This window comes from Eubalaena glacialis, chromosome 9 (genome assembly GCF_028564815.1).
Source record: "Eubalaena glacialis isolate mEubGla1 chromosome 9, mEubGla1.1.hap2.+ XY, whole genome shotgun sequence".
Taxonomy (NCBI): domain Eukaryota; kingdom Metazoa; phylum Chordata; class Mammalia; order Artiodactyla; family Balaenidae; genus Eubalaena; species Eubalaena glacialis.
The window spans coordinates 108,492,639-108,508,032 of record NC_083724.1 but is presented as its reverse complement, the minus strand read 5'-3'; the positions used below and the strand labels follow the sequence as shown (position 1 = coordinate 108,508,032).

Below are 15,394 nucleotides of genomic sequence, written 5' to 3'. Positions count from 1 at the left end.
CTCTGGCCAAGAGCAGTGGTTTAGGCATAATTTCTTGGGCTTCCCAGTTGCTTCTGGTGGCCAGAGCCATTTGAGGCCAGTTTAGAAACATCACATCTCCCAGCTGGTTCCCATGGATCACTATTATGATGATGACAACAAAGGGCTGCTTATCACACATACCCTCTGGTCCTCATCCAGGTGGTTGTGCCAGGGGTGGAAAACCCTGGAGTCATCACCAAGCCAGCTTTCCTTCCTCATTCCTCACCTGGACCACAGAGCTCCCAGGTGCCACACATCTGTTTAGGATGGAACAGCCAACACCTGGCACCATGGCCAGATGTCTGCCTAACCTGCCCCAATGGCAGACATCACTAATCAATCACAGCTCTCTTCCCCATGAGCCCAATGAGGACTCATGGTTTTTCTGGAGCTGGCACTGAGATGCTAGTTCTGATCTGTGGCATTCATTCATTCATTCATTCATTCATTCACAGACATGTTAATGAATGACGGTTAACAAACAGTAACTGAGTATAACATTTATTGAGCTGCTGTTACACAAGGCAAGAAAACATGGTGCCTGCCTCATCAAGACGAACTCTGAGTATGGTAGACAGACCCGGGAGTGGCTTATTGCTCTATTAGGCTGTAAGTTGGAGAGCAGAGTTAGAACTCTCTTCTTCAAGAGCCCTAACCACTGAGAGTGTCAGAGAAGGGCAAAGGTCTCTGTGCTTCCAGTGATCTTTGCGTGTACACTGTGATGTCAGTGATGGATGGCAGGGCCACGGGATGTGTCGTCTCATCTGAGTCATGGGACAAAGGCTGGCCAGAGACCCAGCCCCGGTGATCCATCCTTACTAGCGCCTTCTCTCCCACAGGAGCAGGGGCTGAAGGCCAATAACTCCAAAGAGTTAAGCATGTGCTTCACAGAGGTGAGTGAGGGCCTGAGTGGGGGTGGGTGCCGGGGGCTGGGCCAGAGGGGGTTGTTTTCCAGGAGAGCCTTGGACTTGAAGCTCCCAGATTCCATTGCATGTACTGGGCTAGCTGAGTTTCTGGCCCACCTGGACCTGGGGAGGGGCTCACTCTGTTGGGGGTGAGGCGGGGTGGGTGTAGATGTTGCCGCCAGGGCCCTTACTTGTCTCTTGGGTGAGACGCAAGAGGCTGCTCTGAGCAGAGGTCCTGGCAAGCCTTCCTGACTCTTTAAGACAAGTGTTCCCAGCAGCCTGCTCTGTGCTGGTTCTGGGACATTGAAGAGGTGGAGAGATGGCACAGGACATGGGCCCTTCCTTGAAGGAGCCCCAGCACAGGAGTAGATCTGTGACTATGTATATGTATAGCATATATATAACTTAGAGGAGAAGTCAAGTTAGCGTTACGAGTCTGCAGAAGGAGAGAGAGTTCAGACAGGGGTGTGCAGCGGAGGCTCCATGGAGGAGGGATTCCAACAAATTTAGGAACCCGGAGAACGGAGCTTCTCTCTTCCCCCCTCATCTCCCCTCCCCTCTCCTCTCCAGAAGCAGGTCCTGTGGACCCCGGGACTTTCTTCCTTTAGATCTTTATACCATCCCCATCCTCGCTCGTCTGCGTCAGCCGGGCAGGGAGAGCAGCCCGTTTCCCTGGGGGCTGCTGCCATGTTCCCCGAGTAGTCAGCTGAGGCACAGCCCAGCTCCATGGAAGCCTGGCTCTGCGAAAGAGGGTCCCCTGGGTGACCAGGAGGGCAGGGGCCTTAGTGCTCCACTTCCAGAGTCCTTTTTTTTTTTTGGCTGATCCCAGCCCTACTGACTCGTTTGTCCTTCTCTCTGCTTCTCTTCCCCCTTCTGCTTGGCCACAGCTCACGACCAATATCATCCCAGGGAGTAAAAGGGTGGTCAAACCTAACTCAGGCCCCCGCAGAGCCAGACCATCGGCTGCCTTGACCGCTGTCTCCTTCCTGATGCTGAAGCTGGCCTTGTAGGCTCTGGGAATCGCATTGGGAGATTTCCGAAAGCTACACGGACGAGAACACCCGCCTGACAAAATGGAAACACACACAGACACACACACACCTTGCAAAAAAAAAAATGTCTTTTCCCACCTTGTCTCTGAACCTGTCTCCTCCCAGGTTTCTTCTCTGGAGAAGTTTTTCTAAACCAAACAGACAAGCAGGCGGGCAGCCTAAGAGCTGGCCCAGAGGTCCCCTGGCAGGGGAAACCCAGTGCTGACGAGGGCACAAGGGTCTAGAGATGCCCTTCACTTTCTTCTGGTGTTTTCCTCTCTGGACCCTGCTGACATGAGAGACCAGGATGACATCCCCACTGCCTAAGGGACACGGGCTGGGGCAGGATGGCTGCCGCTCTTCTCAAGCTCCCCACTCTGGGGACCTGCCGGGGGCTGGCGGGGGGCGTCGGGCAGCAGAGCAGCGAGGCTGCCCCCCCCCGGAGTCCAGCTGGGTACCTTCAGCACCTCCAGGTGGCTTCAAGGATGGAGGTTATTTTGCCTCCCTTCTCTGAGGGCTGGATCTGACCTGTGGAGGTTGTGGTGCTGAGCCCCCTTGACCTCCACTGTAGCACAGAGTGGGAGGCTGGGCAGTTCCAGGGGGCTTGGGAGCCCAGCCTGCCTGGGAGATCCCATTGGGGGTTGGGAGCAAAACTTGGATACCACCTCAAGGCTGATTCTTCCTGCTTGGTGGCAGGAGTTTTGAAATCAAAGAGAAATGATTTTTTGTCCACTCCCTTGGTTTCTCTTGGGTCCATTTGGTGGGTCTCCCTTGGGAAGGAGGGGCTGGTGCCGAGAGGGACAGAGAAGATCACGGTGGCCCGTCTACCTGCACCACACTCTGGTCTCTGCGGCTCTCTCCAATTCTTTTCTCTCTGCCTCGCTCTTCTGTTTCCTCATTTCCGAGACGTACGCACACTGTATGTACATAACACGGCTCCTTTCGCAACATATATGTATATACACATCCGTATACATATATTGTGTGGTTCCCCCTCCTTTCCTTTTTTTAAGGAACAAAACTAACGAAACAATACCCTAACAGATGAGCGAAAATGTATTATTGTAAAGTTTATTTTTTTTAATAATGTTGTCTATAATGGGAAAAAAAGGAGGTTGGCTCCCTGTGTCCCTGCCCCAGTCGGGTTGACTGGGCAGTGGAAGGGGGTTCCTGATCCATATCACGCTTAGCAGAGGCTCCAATAAACATACTAGGAAGCAGTCTGCCTTCTGCCTCACTCTGGGTGTGTCTTTGCCCCTATTTTGTTCTTGGCCCAGTGCCAACCTCTTGGCTGCTTCCCGGGGGCTCCTGGTGGGCCTTGGGAGAGCGTGTGTGTCCGCGTGTGCACACGTGTGTCTGTCGTGTGTCCTCGTTGTGGGTGATAGAGCTCTGTTAGGAGACGGTGGGGCTGAGGTCCCAGCTGTGCTGAGCCTGCGGGCTGTTCACCTGTCATCTCCTCCCTCCCTTCCCAATCAGCACCAATGCCCGTTGGTCCCAAACTGGAAGAGAATGAAGGTAGCCGTGGGGATGGCGGGGGGAGACAACCTGACATCACATCTTGCGGATGTTTTTGTTTGAAGGCTGCCTGGGTGGCCCTGTGAGGTGGCACAGTTTGTCTTATGTAGAGTGGGTGGTATCTTCCTGGTGGGACTCCTGGTTTTTTTAAGGTATGTGATTGTGAAGGCAGAGACCTGGCCTCTTGGGTCCCAGCAGAGAAGGAAGACACTTGTGGTCCATCCTTTTTCTCTTTTTCTCCTTTTCTCCGTTTGCCACCCAGGCTCTGCCTGCCATATTCTCTTGGAGAGATTCTCCTTCAGAGAATACTAGGGGAATGCCTGCTGGCAGAGTGTGTGTGTGCGTGTGTGTGTGTGTGTGCGCGTGCGTGAGTGCTGGCGAGTGTGGGCTCGTGTGTGTTCAGGGCATGTGTGAGTATGCACACAGCAGGAGGGAGGAGGGAAGACTGCCAGGAGAAGGGAATCCGGTCCTTGTGCCCGCATGACCTTCAGGGCTGCACATGATCCCATCCTGTCACCACTGGGAGATGAGATGCTTCTCTCTCCCAATCCTGGGTCCCCCCAATGGCTCTTGTTCCTGGCTGCATATGCACTAGGAACATTGGTCCCTGGTGGTGATCAGGTTGGTGTGCTATGTTCCAGCCTCTGATGGAGGGATGGTGAGCCAGCCCGCCCTCTTCTCCAGCCACCGCTGGCCTTACGTGGGTAGAGCAAGGTAGAACAGCTGTGGAGTTCAGCTGGCAATCCATGTTCTTTGCAAACAGCAACGACTGATTCACTTAGAAGGCTTTGGGAGAAGTTGGCTTATAGAGTCAGTGGGAGATGGGAGGACCAAGGGAGGCTCGGGCAGGAACCAAAGGACATTTGAAGGGACAGAAGGCACAATCTACAGGGTCAGCATGCCACTGTCTCTGTGATGAACGACAACCAACCATTGTCATCCAGCTGGCTCAGCTGGGGCCTTGTGCCTACCTCCTTCCCCACTTGGGTGAGAGAGGAGGCTATATGTCACATCTGGCATCCCTAATGGGAGATAAACCCTTGGCTTGCATCATGGGGGAGAGAAAATTTCCCCAAAGGAAATGGAGGTGGCATTATGAAGGAGGAATAGAGGCTGGGCAGCTTTACTCTGCCTTAAAACATCTCCCCACCCAGGTATCACATAGCTGAAATTTTACCATTCAATATTCATTCCTTTGGTTGAGATGATTCCTGTTCTCCATGATCCTCTCAAAATATGTAAATAAAACTGGGAAGAATAAAGTTTCACTATCTTAATGCTAATTAGTTTAATGGTTTGAATGAATCTTAGTAACACTAAGGCATTTGAGCCTACACTTTGAAATTAGGCTAGGGGGACAGATAAGTGGAGAGAAGCAGGAAAGGAATTGAGACAAGATTGGTAGGGGCCACCAGAGATCTGAAATTACGTTAGTGTTCTTTCGGGGAGAGTCATCCACATGAAGTATAGGCCCACTGTGCCTTTACTGCAGAGTCAGCAGTTTGTAAAATGAGCTTTTTCTTTTTGCCACCAGCTTTTTGCCACTGCTGATCTGGGATAGGCATCTGTCTGCAAGGATGTCTTATCCTGTTTTCTAAGCTCTAGTATAGTGCCAAGACTGAAACCCTATAGGGATGCTTCTGCCCTCCCTGGGGAAGCTTCCAGCCTGGGGCAATTGTGGTTCTGCCCAGAACCCAGACATCAGCTTCCTGCCTGGCTCTTGCCCTGCCACCCTCCTCTCAATGCAGCTGGGACCACTCGACTGGGCTAAAGGCCTAGAATAGACCTACAGCGGCAGTGGGGGATCCAAGGAGGCTGGTTCAGGGGCTCAGAGGACTTGGCATCCAGCGGGCCGCGCCCTGGCCCTGGGCGGCCCTGGTGTGTGGGCCGCGTGGCTGGTTCCCTGCCTTGTTCTGAGATCAGACACAGAGTTGTTATCTCAGTTCCCTGCACCCCAGGCCCTGTTTGGCAACACAGGTTTCCCAGGATTGCTCAACGCTGCTCTCATGAGTCCTTCCAAGGATTTCATCCCCAGGCCCCAGCTGGGCCCGGCTGTGGCAGCTCCAGGGCTGGAAAGAGGGTACATTTGGGGGTGAGGCAGACCTGGAGTTGAATTCCAAATCTGCTGATCACCAGCTGGGTGACCATGTCCAATCTGAGCCTCAGTTTCTCTATCTGTGAAAAGGGGCCAGCAGCCCTGCCTCATGAGAACGGTGTTGGGATTAAATGGGATACCCTGCCAAGTGCCTGGCACTCAGCTACACCCCTCCCTTTGCCCGGTGTCCACATGACGCTGGGCCTCCGTAGATTCTCAGCTGCTGCCTGGCCGGCCAGGGTTCCTCCTCTTGGCAGCGGGAAGAGCTGTGCTGGGGTCTGTCCTTGGAGCTTCTCCCTTCTTCCTCCTCCTCTCTGTGTCCTGAGACACTTTCACGGATTCCCTGTGGCAGAAACAAGAAATGATCACCATCAGGCCCCTGGACTCTGCTCTTGGAAGCATTGCCAAGTGGAGTTAAGAGGGCAGGGGGGAGGCGAGGGAAAAAAGGAAACTTCCTCCTGTATGTAAAGCAGAGTTGATTTGATCTGCAAGTCGCTGAGGGCAGTGGCTACAGAACATCCAAATGTCACGCTCCCAGGAGTCCGCTCTCTGAGTGGCCACCCCCTCTCCACTCGGGAAGGCAGAAGATGTGCCTTTGCCGTGGGTGTACCAGCTCAAAACTGAGACCAGGACGCATTGACTGGCCGTGGGAGCTGGGGCAGGCAGGCTGGCGTGGCATCCCTGGTGGGGCCCAAGGCAAGACCAGAGCAGCTTCACCTCCAGGGGTTTTGAGAAACTCCCTGCAGGGATGGAGCCCCAGGTCTGCAACCCAAGCTTTTGGGAATGAGTTCTGAGTCATCTTGATGCTTTGTGAGCAGAACCGCCTCCCCTGTGACTTCCTTATAGAAAAAAGGGCTGGCAATGAGGCGGGAGTCTGAGGACATACTCAAGTCCATATTCTCTCCTCCTGAAGTCTGGGGTATACCTGGAGAGGGTGTCAGGGGACCTGGGCTCAAACTCTGGCTTGGCCACCCATCAGCTAGCGACCCTAGCTAAGTCACGGAATTTCCCTGAGCCTCAGAAATGTTGCTCTAGATTGGGGATTGGCAAACATTTTTTTTCAAGGGCCAGCTAATAAATATGATAGGCTTCGTGCGCCATGGCGTCTTGGTTGCAACTACCAACTCGGCCACTGTAGCTTGAAAACAGAGGCAATACGTAAGTGATGGGACCTGACTGTGTTCCAATAAAACTGGATTTACAAAAACAGGCCCAGGCTGGAGTTGACCTCCCTGTTCTAGACGATCTCTGAGACCAAGCTCTCAATCCCAGGCTCTCTGACCATAGGGCTTTGGTGGCAGGAAGTGATGACGGGTGGTGGGGCTGAAATCATCCACAGGTCGGAGGAAGAGAGAGGGCAGTTTGCCACTGCGACAGGGAGGTAAAGGCAGATGAGCTGGTGGAAGAGGACGCTGGGAGGAGAAGCCCCACATTGGGCAGGGGCTGTGAGGGAGAATCCAGATAGCCTGTGGGCCATGCAAACATACGTGTGGTCTGGAGCATGAGGGCTGCACAGGTGATTTTGAAGTTGTCCTCTGTACAGGGGCATCGGGCCGGGAGGGCATATGAGGTTGCAATTCAGCTGCTCTCAACTCATCCATCCGTGTATCCACCTGAGCCCTAAGGAGGGGGTGCCATTCCCTGGTTTGCAGGAAGGCGCCAGAAGGACCTGTGGTCCAGGGCAAGGGAAGCTGCCGCTCCAGGGGTGTGAGGGGAGAAGTTCTCACGTGAATGCAGAGAAGGTCCAGCAGGGCAGTGGGGCTCTGAGAGCCCCGGCGTGGCTGTCGGCAAGTCACTTAACCTGGCCGGCCCCCACTTTGCTCGTCTACAAAGGGAAGGGTCAGAGACGCTGCTCTCCAAGGTTCCCGTCCACAGCAGGATTCTGTGATTCTGTGACTGCCAGTTATTTCTGAACTCACCAGCCTGGCACAGAATAACTTGGAAGGAGGCGGAATTCATCTCTCTTTCAATAAACACCGCCACCCTGCTTGGTGGCTCCAATTTGTCACCAATCATCTTATGCAGAACTGCAGACTGCTGCCTTGGGTCTCATTCTGGGTATGGCTGACGGTAGTGCCCCTCATGCTTTGCCCCATTTCCTCTTTTCAGACAACAGTGTTTCCTGGAAAGTTCATACCCATCGGCCACATGGAGCAGCCACCGAGCCGGCCCTGGCCTCCCTCCCTGGGTACGGTGCTCTCTAGTCACCACTTTGACCTGGATCCTGCTGGGCAGTCAGAGGTCACAGAGCCTCCTCCACTGGGACCAGGCAGGCAGAAGTGACTGATTCTCATCTAACGTCCCCGTAGGAGGAGTTTGCATAGTTACCACCGTGAGCATGATTCAGGGTGCTGAAGCTCTTGCAGCCAGAAGAGAGGCTTCCAGGAAAACCTCCCCCTTGATTTTTCCCGAGCCTGCATGGTGGACTGACCTCTCTCCTCTCCTCCCCCGCCCACCCACATGCGGGAACGTGACAGTTTAAAATACAGGCCGCAGCTCTCCCTCTTCTCCATTTCAAAACGAGAGTCCGGCCTGGTTGGCCAAACAAATCCTTGCGGGGTAACACCACTGGCCCAGTCCAGCCTTCACTTTTATCCTCAGTGGAAGATGAAAGGCCTTTTTCTCCAGGGGCCCCAGTAACCTGAAATCACTCTTAATTCTCACTGTGTTGGAAAGCTGGGTGAGTGTGAGACCACAGTGACATGAAGGACGAAAAGGCCTGCCTCCTAGAAGTATAGTTATAGCATTTCTACCTGGGGGGCTGCTGAAATAACCTTCTCTCCCAAATGGAGGAGACTTGACTTTATTGATGATTGGAAACGGTCCAGAGATGCTGTCATCCCAGGGGATGGCGATGACCCCTCGCTAGCCCCTCAAACTCACCCAAACCCATGCATCTCTCTGTCCAGCCCAGGGCAGCTGTGGAAGGACAGGCCTAGAAAAAGCCTGGGCAATCTGGGGAGCAGCTACAATTGTTGGGTCCCTCCGTGCCGCGAGTGGAGGTGGGGCTGAGCTAGCACCGTGGGCCTCATTCCTCTTTGGGTGTCGGCTGGCGGACTTCCTCCACTCCACCCCATCACCTGCCCCGAGTCTGCCGGGGGAAAGGGACCCTGCTCAGAGGGCAGGGTGGGGCTTTCTTCCCCACACATCAGGGGGACAGCTCAGCCTGGCCCCGTCCTGGGCATCTCCATGTGGACTCAGGAATCCACATCCTCAGCATAAAATTTGATACGCTCAGGACAGTGGGAGGACTGGGGGTGCCACCTCCATCTGAATAACTGTAACTGATCATGTGACTGATTTCTGGTGGTTGCTCCCGGGGACCCTCTCAGGTTCTGTTCATCTGCAGGACCTCTGACTTCTATCCCTGGGGGCTGTTCCCCCAGAGAATCTGCCATCCCTCCCCCCCACCCCCCCACCCCCCCAGCTCCATCCTCTTTGTCAGGCCGGGGCTGTGGCCTCAGACACCTTTCCTTACTGTTGAAGCGACTCCAGAGCCTCCACCTTTGGCAGGTGGGCTCTGAGACCACAGGTGTGGGCTCTGGGTACGGCCCTGGCTGTGCCCCGAGGTTAGCTGACTCCCCATGGCTGTGTCCTGTTAGGAATTCAGCTTGGCGCACACTTGGAATCATTCTCTTCCAGGAAATCTGTCTTTCATCCTCTTCCTTTTGAGCCTTCTTCTGCCTGGCTGGCTTTCTCCCTTGTCACCTTCTGGTTCAGGCATTTTTGTTCAGCATTTGCAGGCCCTGGAGAAGTGAGGCTTTCCCCCTCCAAGTCCTCTGCTTCAGGTCAGGCTGCTCTTCCTCTCAGAGGCTGGATCCAACTGAGTAGCATCTCGGGGGACCATCCACCCCAAGTCCCTGAACTGGCCTCCCTGTCACCATCATTGCATCTGCATCTCCCCATTGTCTGGTCCAGCCCCTTTGTAGGGTACTCTCCCTTCCACAGGGAGTGGAGTTGAGAGCAGAAACTATGAGGTTGACATCAGTATGCTAGGCAGCCTCCTCCGCTCCTGTGGTTTGTTCAAGTATTGCCATTTCCCGCCTAGTTTTAGCCTCTTCAGATTTCACTGTGCTTTTTCTTGCATCCTTCTACAACCTGGGGCCAAGTTCCTCTCATTTGAATTAACTGGGAAGTTAAGGTAGACTCATCTAAATGAATAAAAAATCTAAACTATAGAATCTTGCTTAACAAATATAGTCTAATATCTAAAGTAGGCCTTGAAATGGCCTGGGAGGTCTCCAGGATCTGGTCTGGCTGCCTTTCCCACCTCCTCTCCAACTGTTGCCCCCCTGCCCTGACTCTGCTCCAGCCACCTTGGCCTCCTGCTGTTCTTTGAACACACCAGGCTGGCTCCCACCTTAGAGTCTTTGTAGTGGCTGTTCCATCTCCCTCCCTCCCTTCCTTCCTTCAGGTTCCCTGCTCAGATGTCAGCTAATTAAAGAGATCTTCCTTGTCCAAGGCATGCTTCCTTGCCCCCTACTTCAGGACTTCCCATCTTGAACACTTACTTTCCCAAAGCTTATCACACTTACTTATCACCTTCAGATCCACTATACTATACATACACATATATGATCATGTGTGCACAGAGTGTGTGTTGGGTATTTATTATCTACTTCCTTCTACTACAGTGTAAACTCCAAGAGGGCAGGATCTTCATCTTTTGTGTTTTCAGCACCATGTCCTTAGCACCTACTACGGTGCCTGGCAGAGAGGAACTTCAGCAAGTGTTTGTTGATTGACTGAAAGAAAGTAGATATGGAATTTCAGTGGGTCCCAGGAGAGTGTGCAGGTGGAACACTGAGAAAAAATGAGGAACAGAAATCTGGAATTAGTATATTGAAGCAGAAGCCCAGGGAGTGCTAGCCTGGGACAACTTTTCCCTTGTTGAAGCAAGTCCGGAGACTACATAGTATCCCAGGCCACACCGTGTGTCCTCAGCAGCAAGGCTGAGGCTAGAAATCCAGACTCTATTTCCTAGTCCGATCCTCCTTTTTTTCTTCTCTTAGGCGGTTACATACATACCCTGAAATCTCATTTAAAAGAATTAATTTGCTCAGCAAACTCTCTTCTGTTGGGTAGAACAAAGAGAATTTTGGTTCAGCCATCAAAGCACCGTGGAGCTCAGCCTGGTCGGAATTGAGGAGGATGTTGAAGGGAACCCTGTGGGGAGAGCTTCTTGGTAGCAGATAGAGACTCGGACATCTGTTTAAACAAGTTCAGCTGAGTTCCTCTGCGGGAAGCTTATCTTATAATGAAGCCGACTGTCATCTGGATTTCTGCATCCTGTCCCTTTAAATAACCTCATGTCCTGATTTACCCAGCCTCAACCTCCTAGGGAAAAAAAAATGACATTCCAGTGCAAAAAAGCCAGGCTTCTACAAGTCTCTTTCTGAATTTGCACCAAGAGTGCATGTTTGCTCTGCACTGCGGCCAGATGTCTTGGTAAATAAGCTGGGAAGTTAGTAAGGAAAAATCAACCCAGGGCACGTGCCTGAGCGTGGAAGTGTTAAGGAGGAGCCTGGTTAGGGAGGAAAGGGGAGCGGGGTGGGGGGGTGTTGTTATTTACTAAGTGGGAACTACTGATAATGAAAGGGGAAACCCAGTCTTGCTTGTTCAGGTATGTGATCGAGAAAGGCCACCAGCCGAGGGACAGGGAGCTTGTTGAAAATCACCAAGCCATCATAACCGAGACCAACAGCTGCCTCTCGAAATGGGGAGGAAACATACAATCTCAGGAGAACGATAAAATGGGAAGATTCCAATGTGCTCTGGTGGACAAACACAACTTCATGAAAAGTCCATTTGGGTGAGGGCCTCTATAGGATAATCATCCTCCCGGCCAATGGTGATAGAGAGTGAGGAGCATTGGTCAGGGGCCAGGGCTGGGGTCAGAGGCCAAAGTTCCTCCACCTCCCTCTGGTCAGGGGTCACAAAGATGCTAACTTTTTTTTTAACATCTTTATTGCAGTATAATTGCTTTACAAGGGTGTGTTAGTTTCTGCTGTATAACAAAGTGAATCAGCTATACATATACTTATATCCCCATATCCCCTCCCTCTTGCGTCTCCCTCCCACTATCCCTATCCCACCCCGCTAGGTGGACACAAAGCACTGAGCTGATCTCCCTGTGCTATGGGGCTGCTTCCCACTAGCTATCTATTTTGCATTTGGTAGTGTATATATGTCAATGCCACTCTCTCACTTCGTCCCAGCTTACCCTTCCCCCTCCCTGTGTCCTCAAGTCCATTCTCTACGTCTGTGTCTTTATTCCTGTCCTGCCCCTAGGTTCTTCAGAACCATTTTTTTTTTTTTTTAGATTCCATATATATGTGTTAAGATGCTGACTTTTGAAGACAAAGGAAAAGGGAGGGACCAGGAATGGCCAGCCCTGGGTTTTAAGTTTTCTAAATTTCCTGACGATCTTGTACTTAAAAGAATGTTTAGTGGAGCTCAGTGGATCAGCTCTGTTGGTTTCACGACTGCGGGGTCACACATGTTTTCTCTTTCTGATGCTCTCGTTCTGCAGTGAGGGCCCCTGGGATATGTGTACACAAGTGGGTATATATATATATATATATATATGCGCACATGTAGAAGTTGCTTGTTGGCAGAACACAGAGGGTGGGTGGAATTTTTTCCTCTTATACAGTTCTCTGAACCAAACCCTGAGTTCCTTCGTGGGAAGCTGACTGACTAGCAAATCACAGGAAGTGGACAGAGAAATGACCGGACTGTATGAATGCTGCCTCTTTGGCCTGGCCCTCCATCCACGCAGCTTCTTGTGGTCTCAGGTGACCACGGGGACCACGATTTGTCCTAGCAGTGGCTGGGGGGAAGCCCACTCAGCCGGTGGGTCCTGCTGCCTGTCTGCCTGCCTTCCCCCCCAGGGCCATTTCCCTCCATGGCCCCCATGAAGGTATTCTTCCTGTGATAATTTGCAACTAGTGAGGAATTTAGCTAAAAGTCCCTCATTTGGCTTTTAAAAATGTCATTAGCTATTTGCACATGAACTCAGAGAGAAATCAGAGGAAGTGTGCATGGGAAGAGAGAAGCATCCACAGAGGAGGCTGGTGGAAGGATTTCCCCTTTCACTTTTCTTGGGTTCCCTGCGCTGGGTGGATATTGTCTCCTAATAAAAGATGGATGGGATTTTGGGACACTGCATTCTCCTAATAAAAGACGGATGGGATTTTTGGATACTGCATTCCTTTGGATAGAGTCCTGGATGTGTTCTTTCTTTGGAGAATTCTGTATCTGGCCCTCAGAGCTGTAAGAAGTGGCCATGCCTTTGAGATGGAGGGCAGGCAAAGGGCAGAGCGGTCCTAAAAAGCTCCCCATCGCTGAGAAGTAGCAGTTAGTGGGGGCTCTAGCCTGGCTGATCTGCCAGGATGAGCAAGGCTGGGAGGAAAATGTGTAAGGGAGTCAGGCAAGTGGTCCCCCTCCTGGTCTAAGTCACTTGCATCTGTCAGCCCATTTCCTCTTCCATCAGGTGAGTGGTTTGGACCAGGTGTCAGGCAATCTAGAATGAGCGGAGTGGGTAAGAGCTGTGGGTGGCCAACTTGAGAAGACGGGCTGTCTCAACCCGGGCCAGCTCAATTTCCAGGACTTCAACAGTAAGCTCCAGCGTTGTGACCTTGGGAAGCCACTTTGAAGAGCTGGAGGTATTGGATGAAATGCCTAGTGCAGGGGCTGGTACATAGCAAGCTCTTAAAAAATAGGTTCCCTTCTCATTTCCTGGTTTTCTCACTGCCTACTCCTACATTCTTCTGCTCAATTGTAGCACCAAGTTTGGGAACTGGAAAGCCACATAGGGGCACTGCATTAGTTTGATTCCCTGCTTAACTCTGTGCACTGGGTGACGTTCCAGCGTCCTACTCTCGGCTCTCTTGGGAGATTGCTGTAAGTCACGGCCACTTGATGGAGGTTTGCACTGTCTGCAAACCCATTCTGGAAGACACTGCCCATCATAGGCCATGTCCCTGAAATATGGATACATATGACCTTAGACTTGAGTACAGGGAAATAAAGGCTCCCTTGATGTTAGACTACTGTGGAACGGATCGTAGTTCCCCTTTCTGCTTTGGTTGCCAGAAAACTCAATTAAATTGTGTGCTTAGGAGCTCTAATGTCTGAAATACTTGGACTAGCCAACCTCTCTTACACATCCTTCAAGGAAAACTTCTCTGACTCCCCAAGTCTGGGAAAGAGGCTGACTTCAGTGCTCCTGGTGTTCGTGCTTTCCTTCTACAGAACATTATCAGGCTGACTGTCTCATTTCCTTTCTCTCAACACGCACACACACACACACACACACACACACACACACATCCCCCTTTAAGTTCCTTGAGGTCATAGAGTGTGTCCTTCAGCTCAGTACGCCCTGCACAGGATCTGGATCTGGACCTTACAAGATACTCAATAAATGCTCATAGAATGGAGAGATGAATGAATGAACACATGATTAAATAGAACATTTTAGTTCAAATGTCAGATACAATCATCTTCTCTTTCTACTCTCTGGGGTTTGATCTTTTACAATTATTGCACACCTTTATTATAAACACAACTTGAAAGCTTTTTGGAATTACATGGGGTGAGGGGTATAAATCAATGAACAAATAAATAACGACATTCCTCTTCCACAAAGCCTTCTTTGCCAACCCCAGCCAGCAAGTACCTTGTGCTCAGGACCATAGATTTTGGAGAGAAGCAGGATGTGCATTTTCTGGCTCTGTCCCTTAACAGCTGTGTGAACTTGGGCAAGTTGCTTTGCATCTAACCTTTGTTGTCTGACTCATAAAAATGGAGGTCATAGAATTTCCCTCGTGGGGTTGTGGAAGATGCAACAAGACCACATAAGTAAAGTGTGTAACAGAGTACTTGGCCCGATGGAAGCGCTCAGCAAATTTTTATGATGAGTGCAGAAAAGTCTCCGGTACTGTGAATGATGTGCCCCATGTGTCCTGTGTTCTAACTTGACTTTTAGCCCCTGGAGCCAGGTGCCTTGCCTGATGCTCCTCTTGGGTCATCTTGACCACCTGGCTCAGGATTGGGCTCACTGGCTCTGCAAATCCTCAAATAAACTTCTGACACCATTAGAAAAAGTGTCCAGGCAAATACTGGTCTGGTTCCATGTGTCTTTAGCACAGAGATCTGGGAGGGGCCTTTGAGGCCAGATGGTCTGACTTTCATTTTACAGTGCGAGAAATTGGGGTCTAGGCAAGTGCTGGGTGGCCAGGCTGGCTGGCACCCTGGGCTTCTGACATCAGGCAAGGACACCTTCCCCATCACCATGTTGCTCCACCTGGCCATAGGCAGAGACCCTTGTTGGGGACAGACTGAGCCTGGCCTGGGGTTATGGGCCCTCCGAGCACGGGGCTTCCGGGCGCTGTCTTGAAGCTGCAGTAATTATCCGAGGTGCAGGCATGTAGCTTTGTGTTTCCAAAGTGCTATTTCACAGCCATGATCTTGTTTCATCGTCTCAGGACTGTGAAGTAGGCTGGCAGTGGTTTTCATCTGGATTCTCTGAGAGAAGCTTGAGGGCCAGAGAGGTTAAGTGATGGGGTGGGGATCTCTCAGCCCATGAGTGACCGGGCTGGGATAGGAACTGTAGCCTGGGAGCCTGGGTCACTGCTCTTTGCCCTGTGCCTGGTGGAAATGCGCCAGAAGCTGTGTCGAGCAGTTGGCACTGTCCCTGAAGTTTGCTCCGAAGAAGGTCAGAGCCTGAATCCCAACCAGTCCAGCTTGTGGAAGCTGAGGAAGCCTGGCCTTTTAGTGAGGTCTCCTTTGCCCGTGGCTTACATGGGATGATGGCATCAGGG

The 15,394-nt window shown here is 51.8% G+C and overlaps 1 protein-coding gene across 1 annotated transcript in view; it reads left to right on the top strand.

Moving 5' to 3' along the window:
- The window catches only part of GFRA2 (GDNF family receptor alpha 2), a 95,553-nt gene extending 92,606 nt beyond the window's left edge, over nucleotides 1-2,947 (top strand). Inside the window, exons 8-9 of the mRNA XM_061199390.1 lie at nucleotides 861-914; nucleotides 1,814-2,947. Of these exons, the coding sequence (XP_061055373.1) occupies nucleotides 861-914; nucleotides 1,814-1,936 (177 nt within the window). The 3' untranslated portion in view covers nucleotides 1,937-2,947. The remainder of the gene's footprint in view (nucleotides 1-860; nucleotides 915-1,813) is intronic.
- The last annotated feature ends 12,447 nt before the right edge of the window (nucleotides 2,948-15,394 follow it).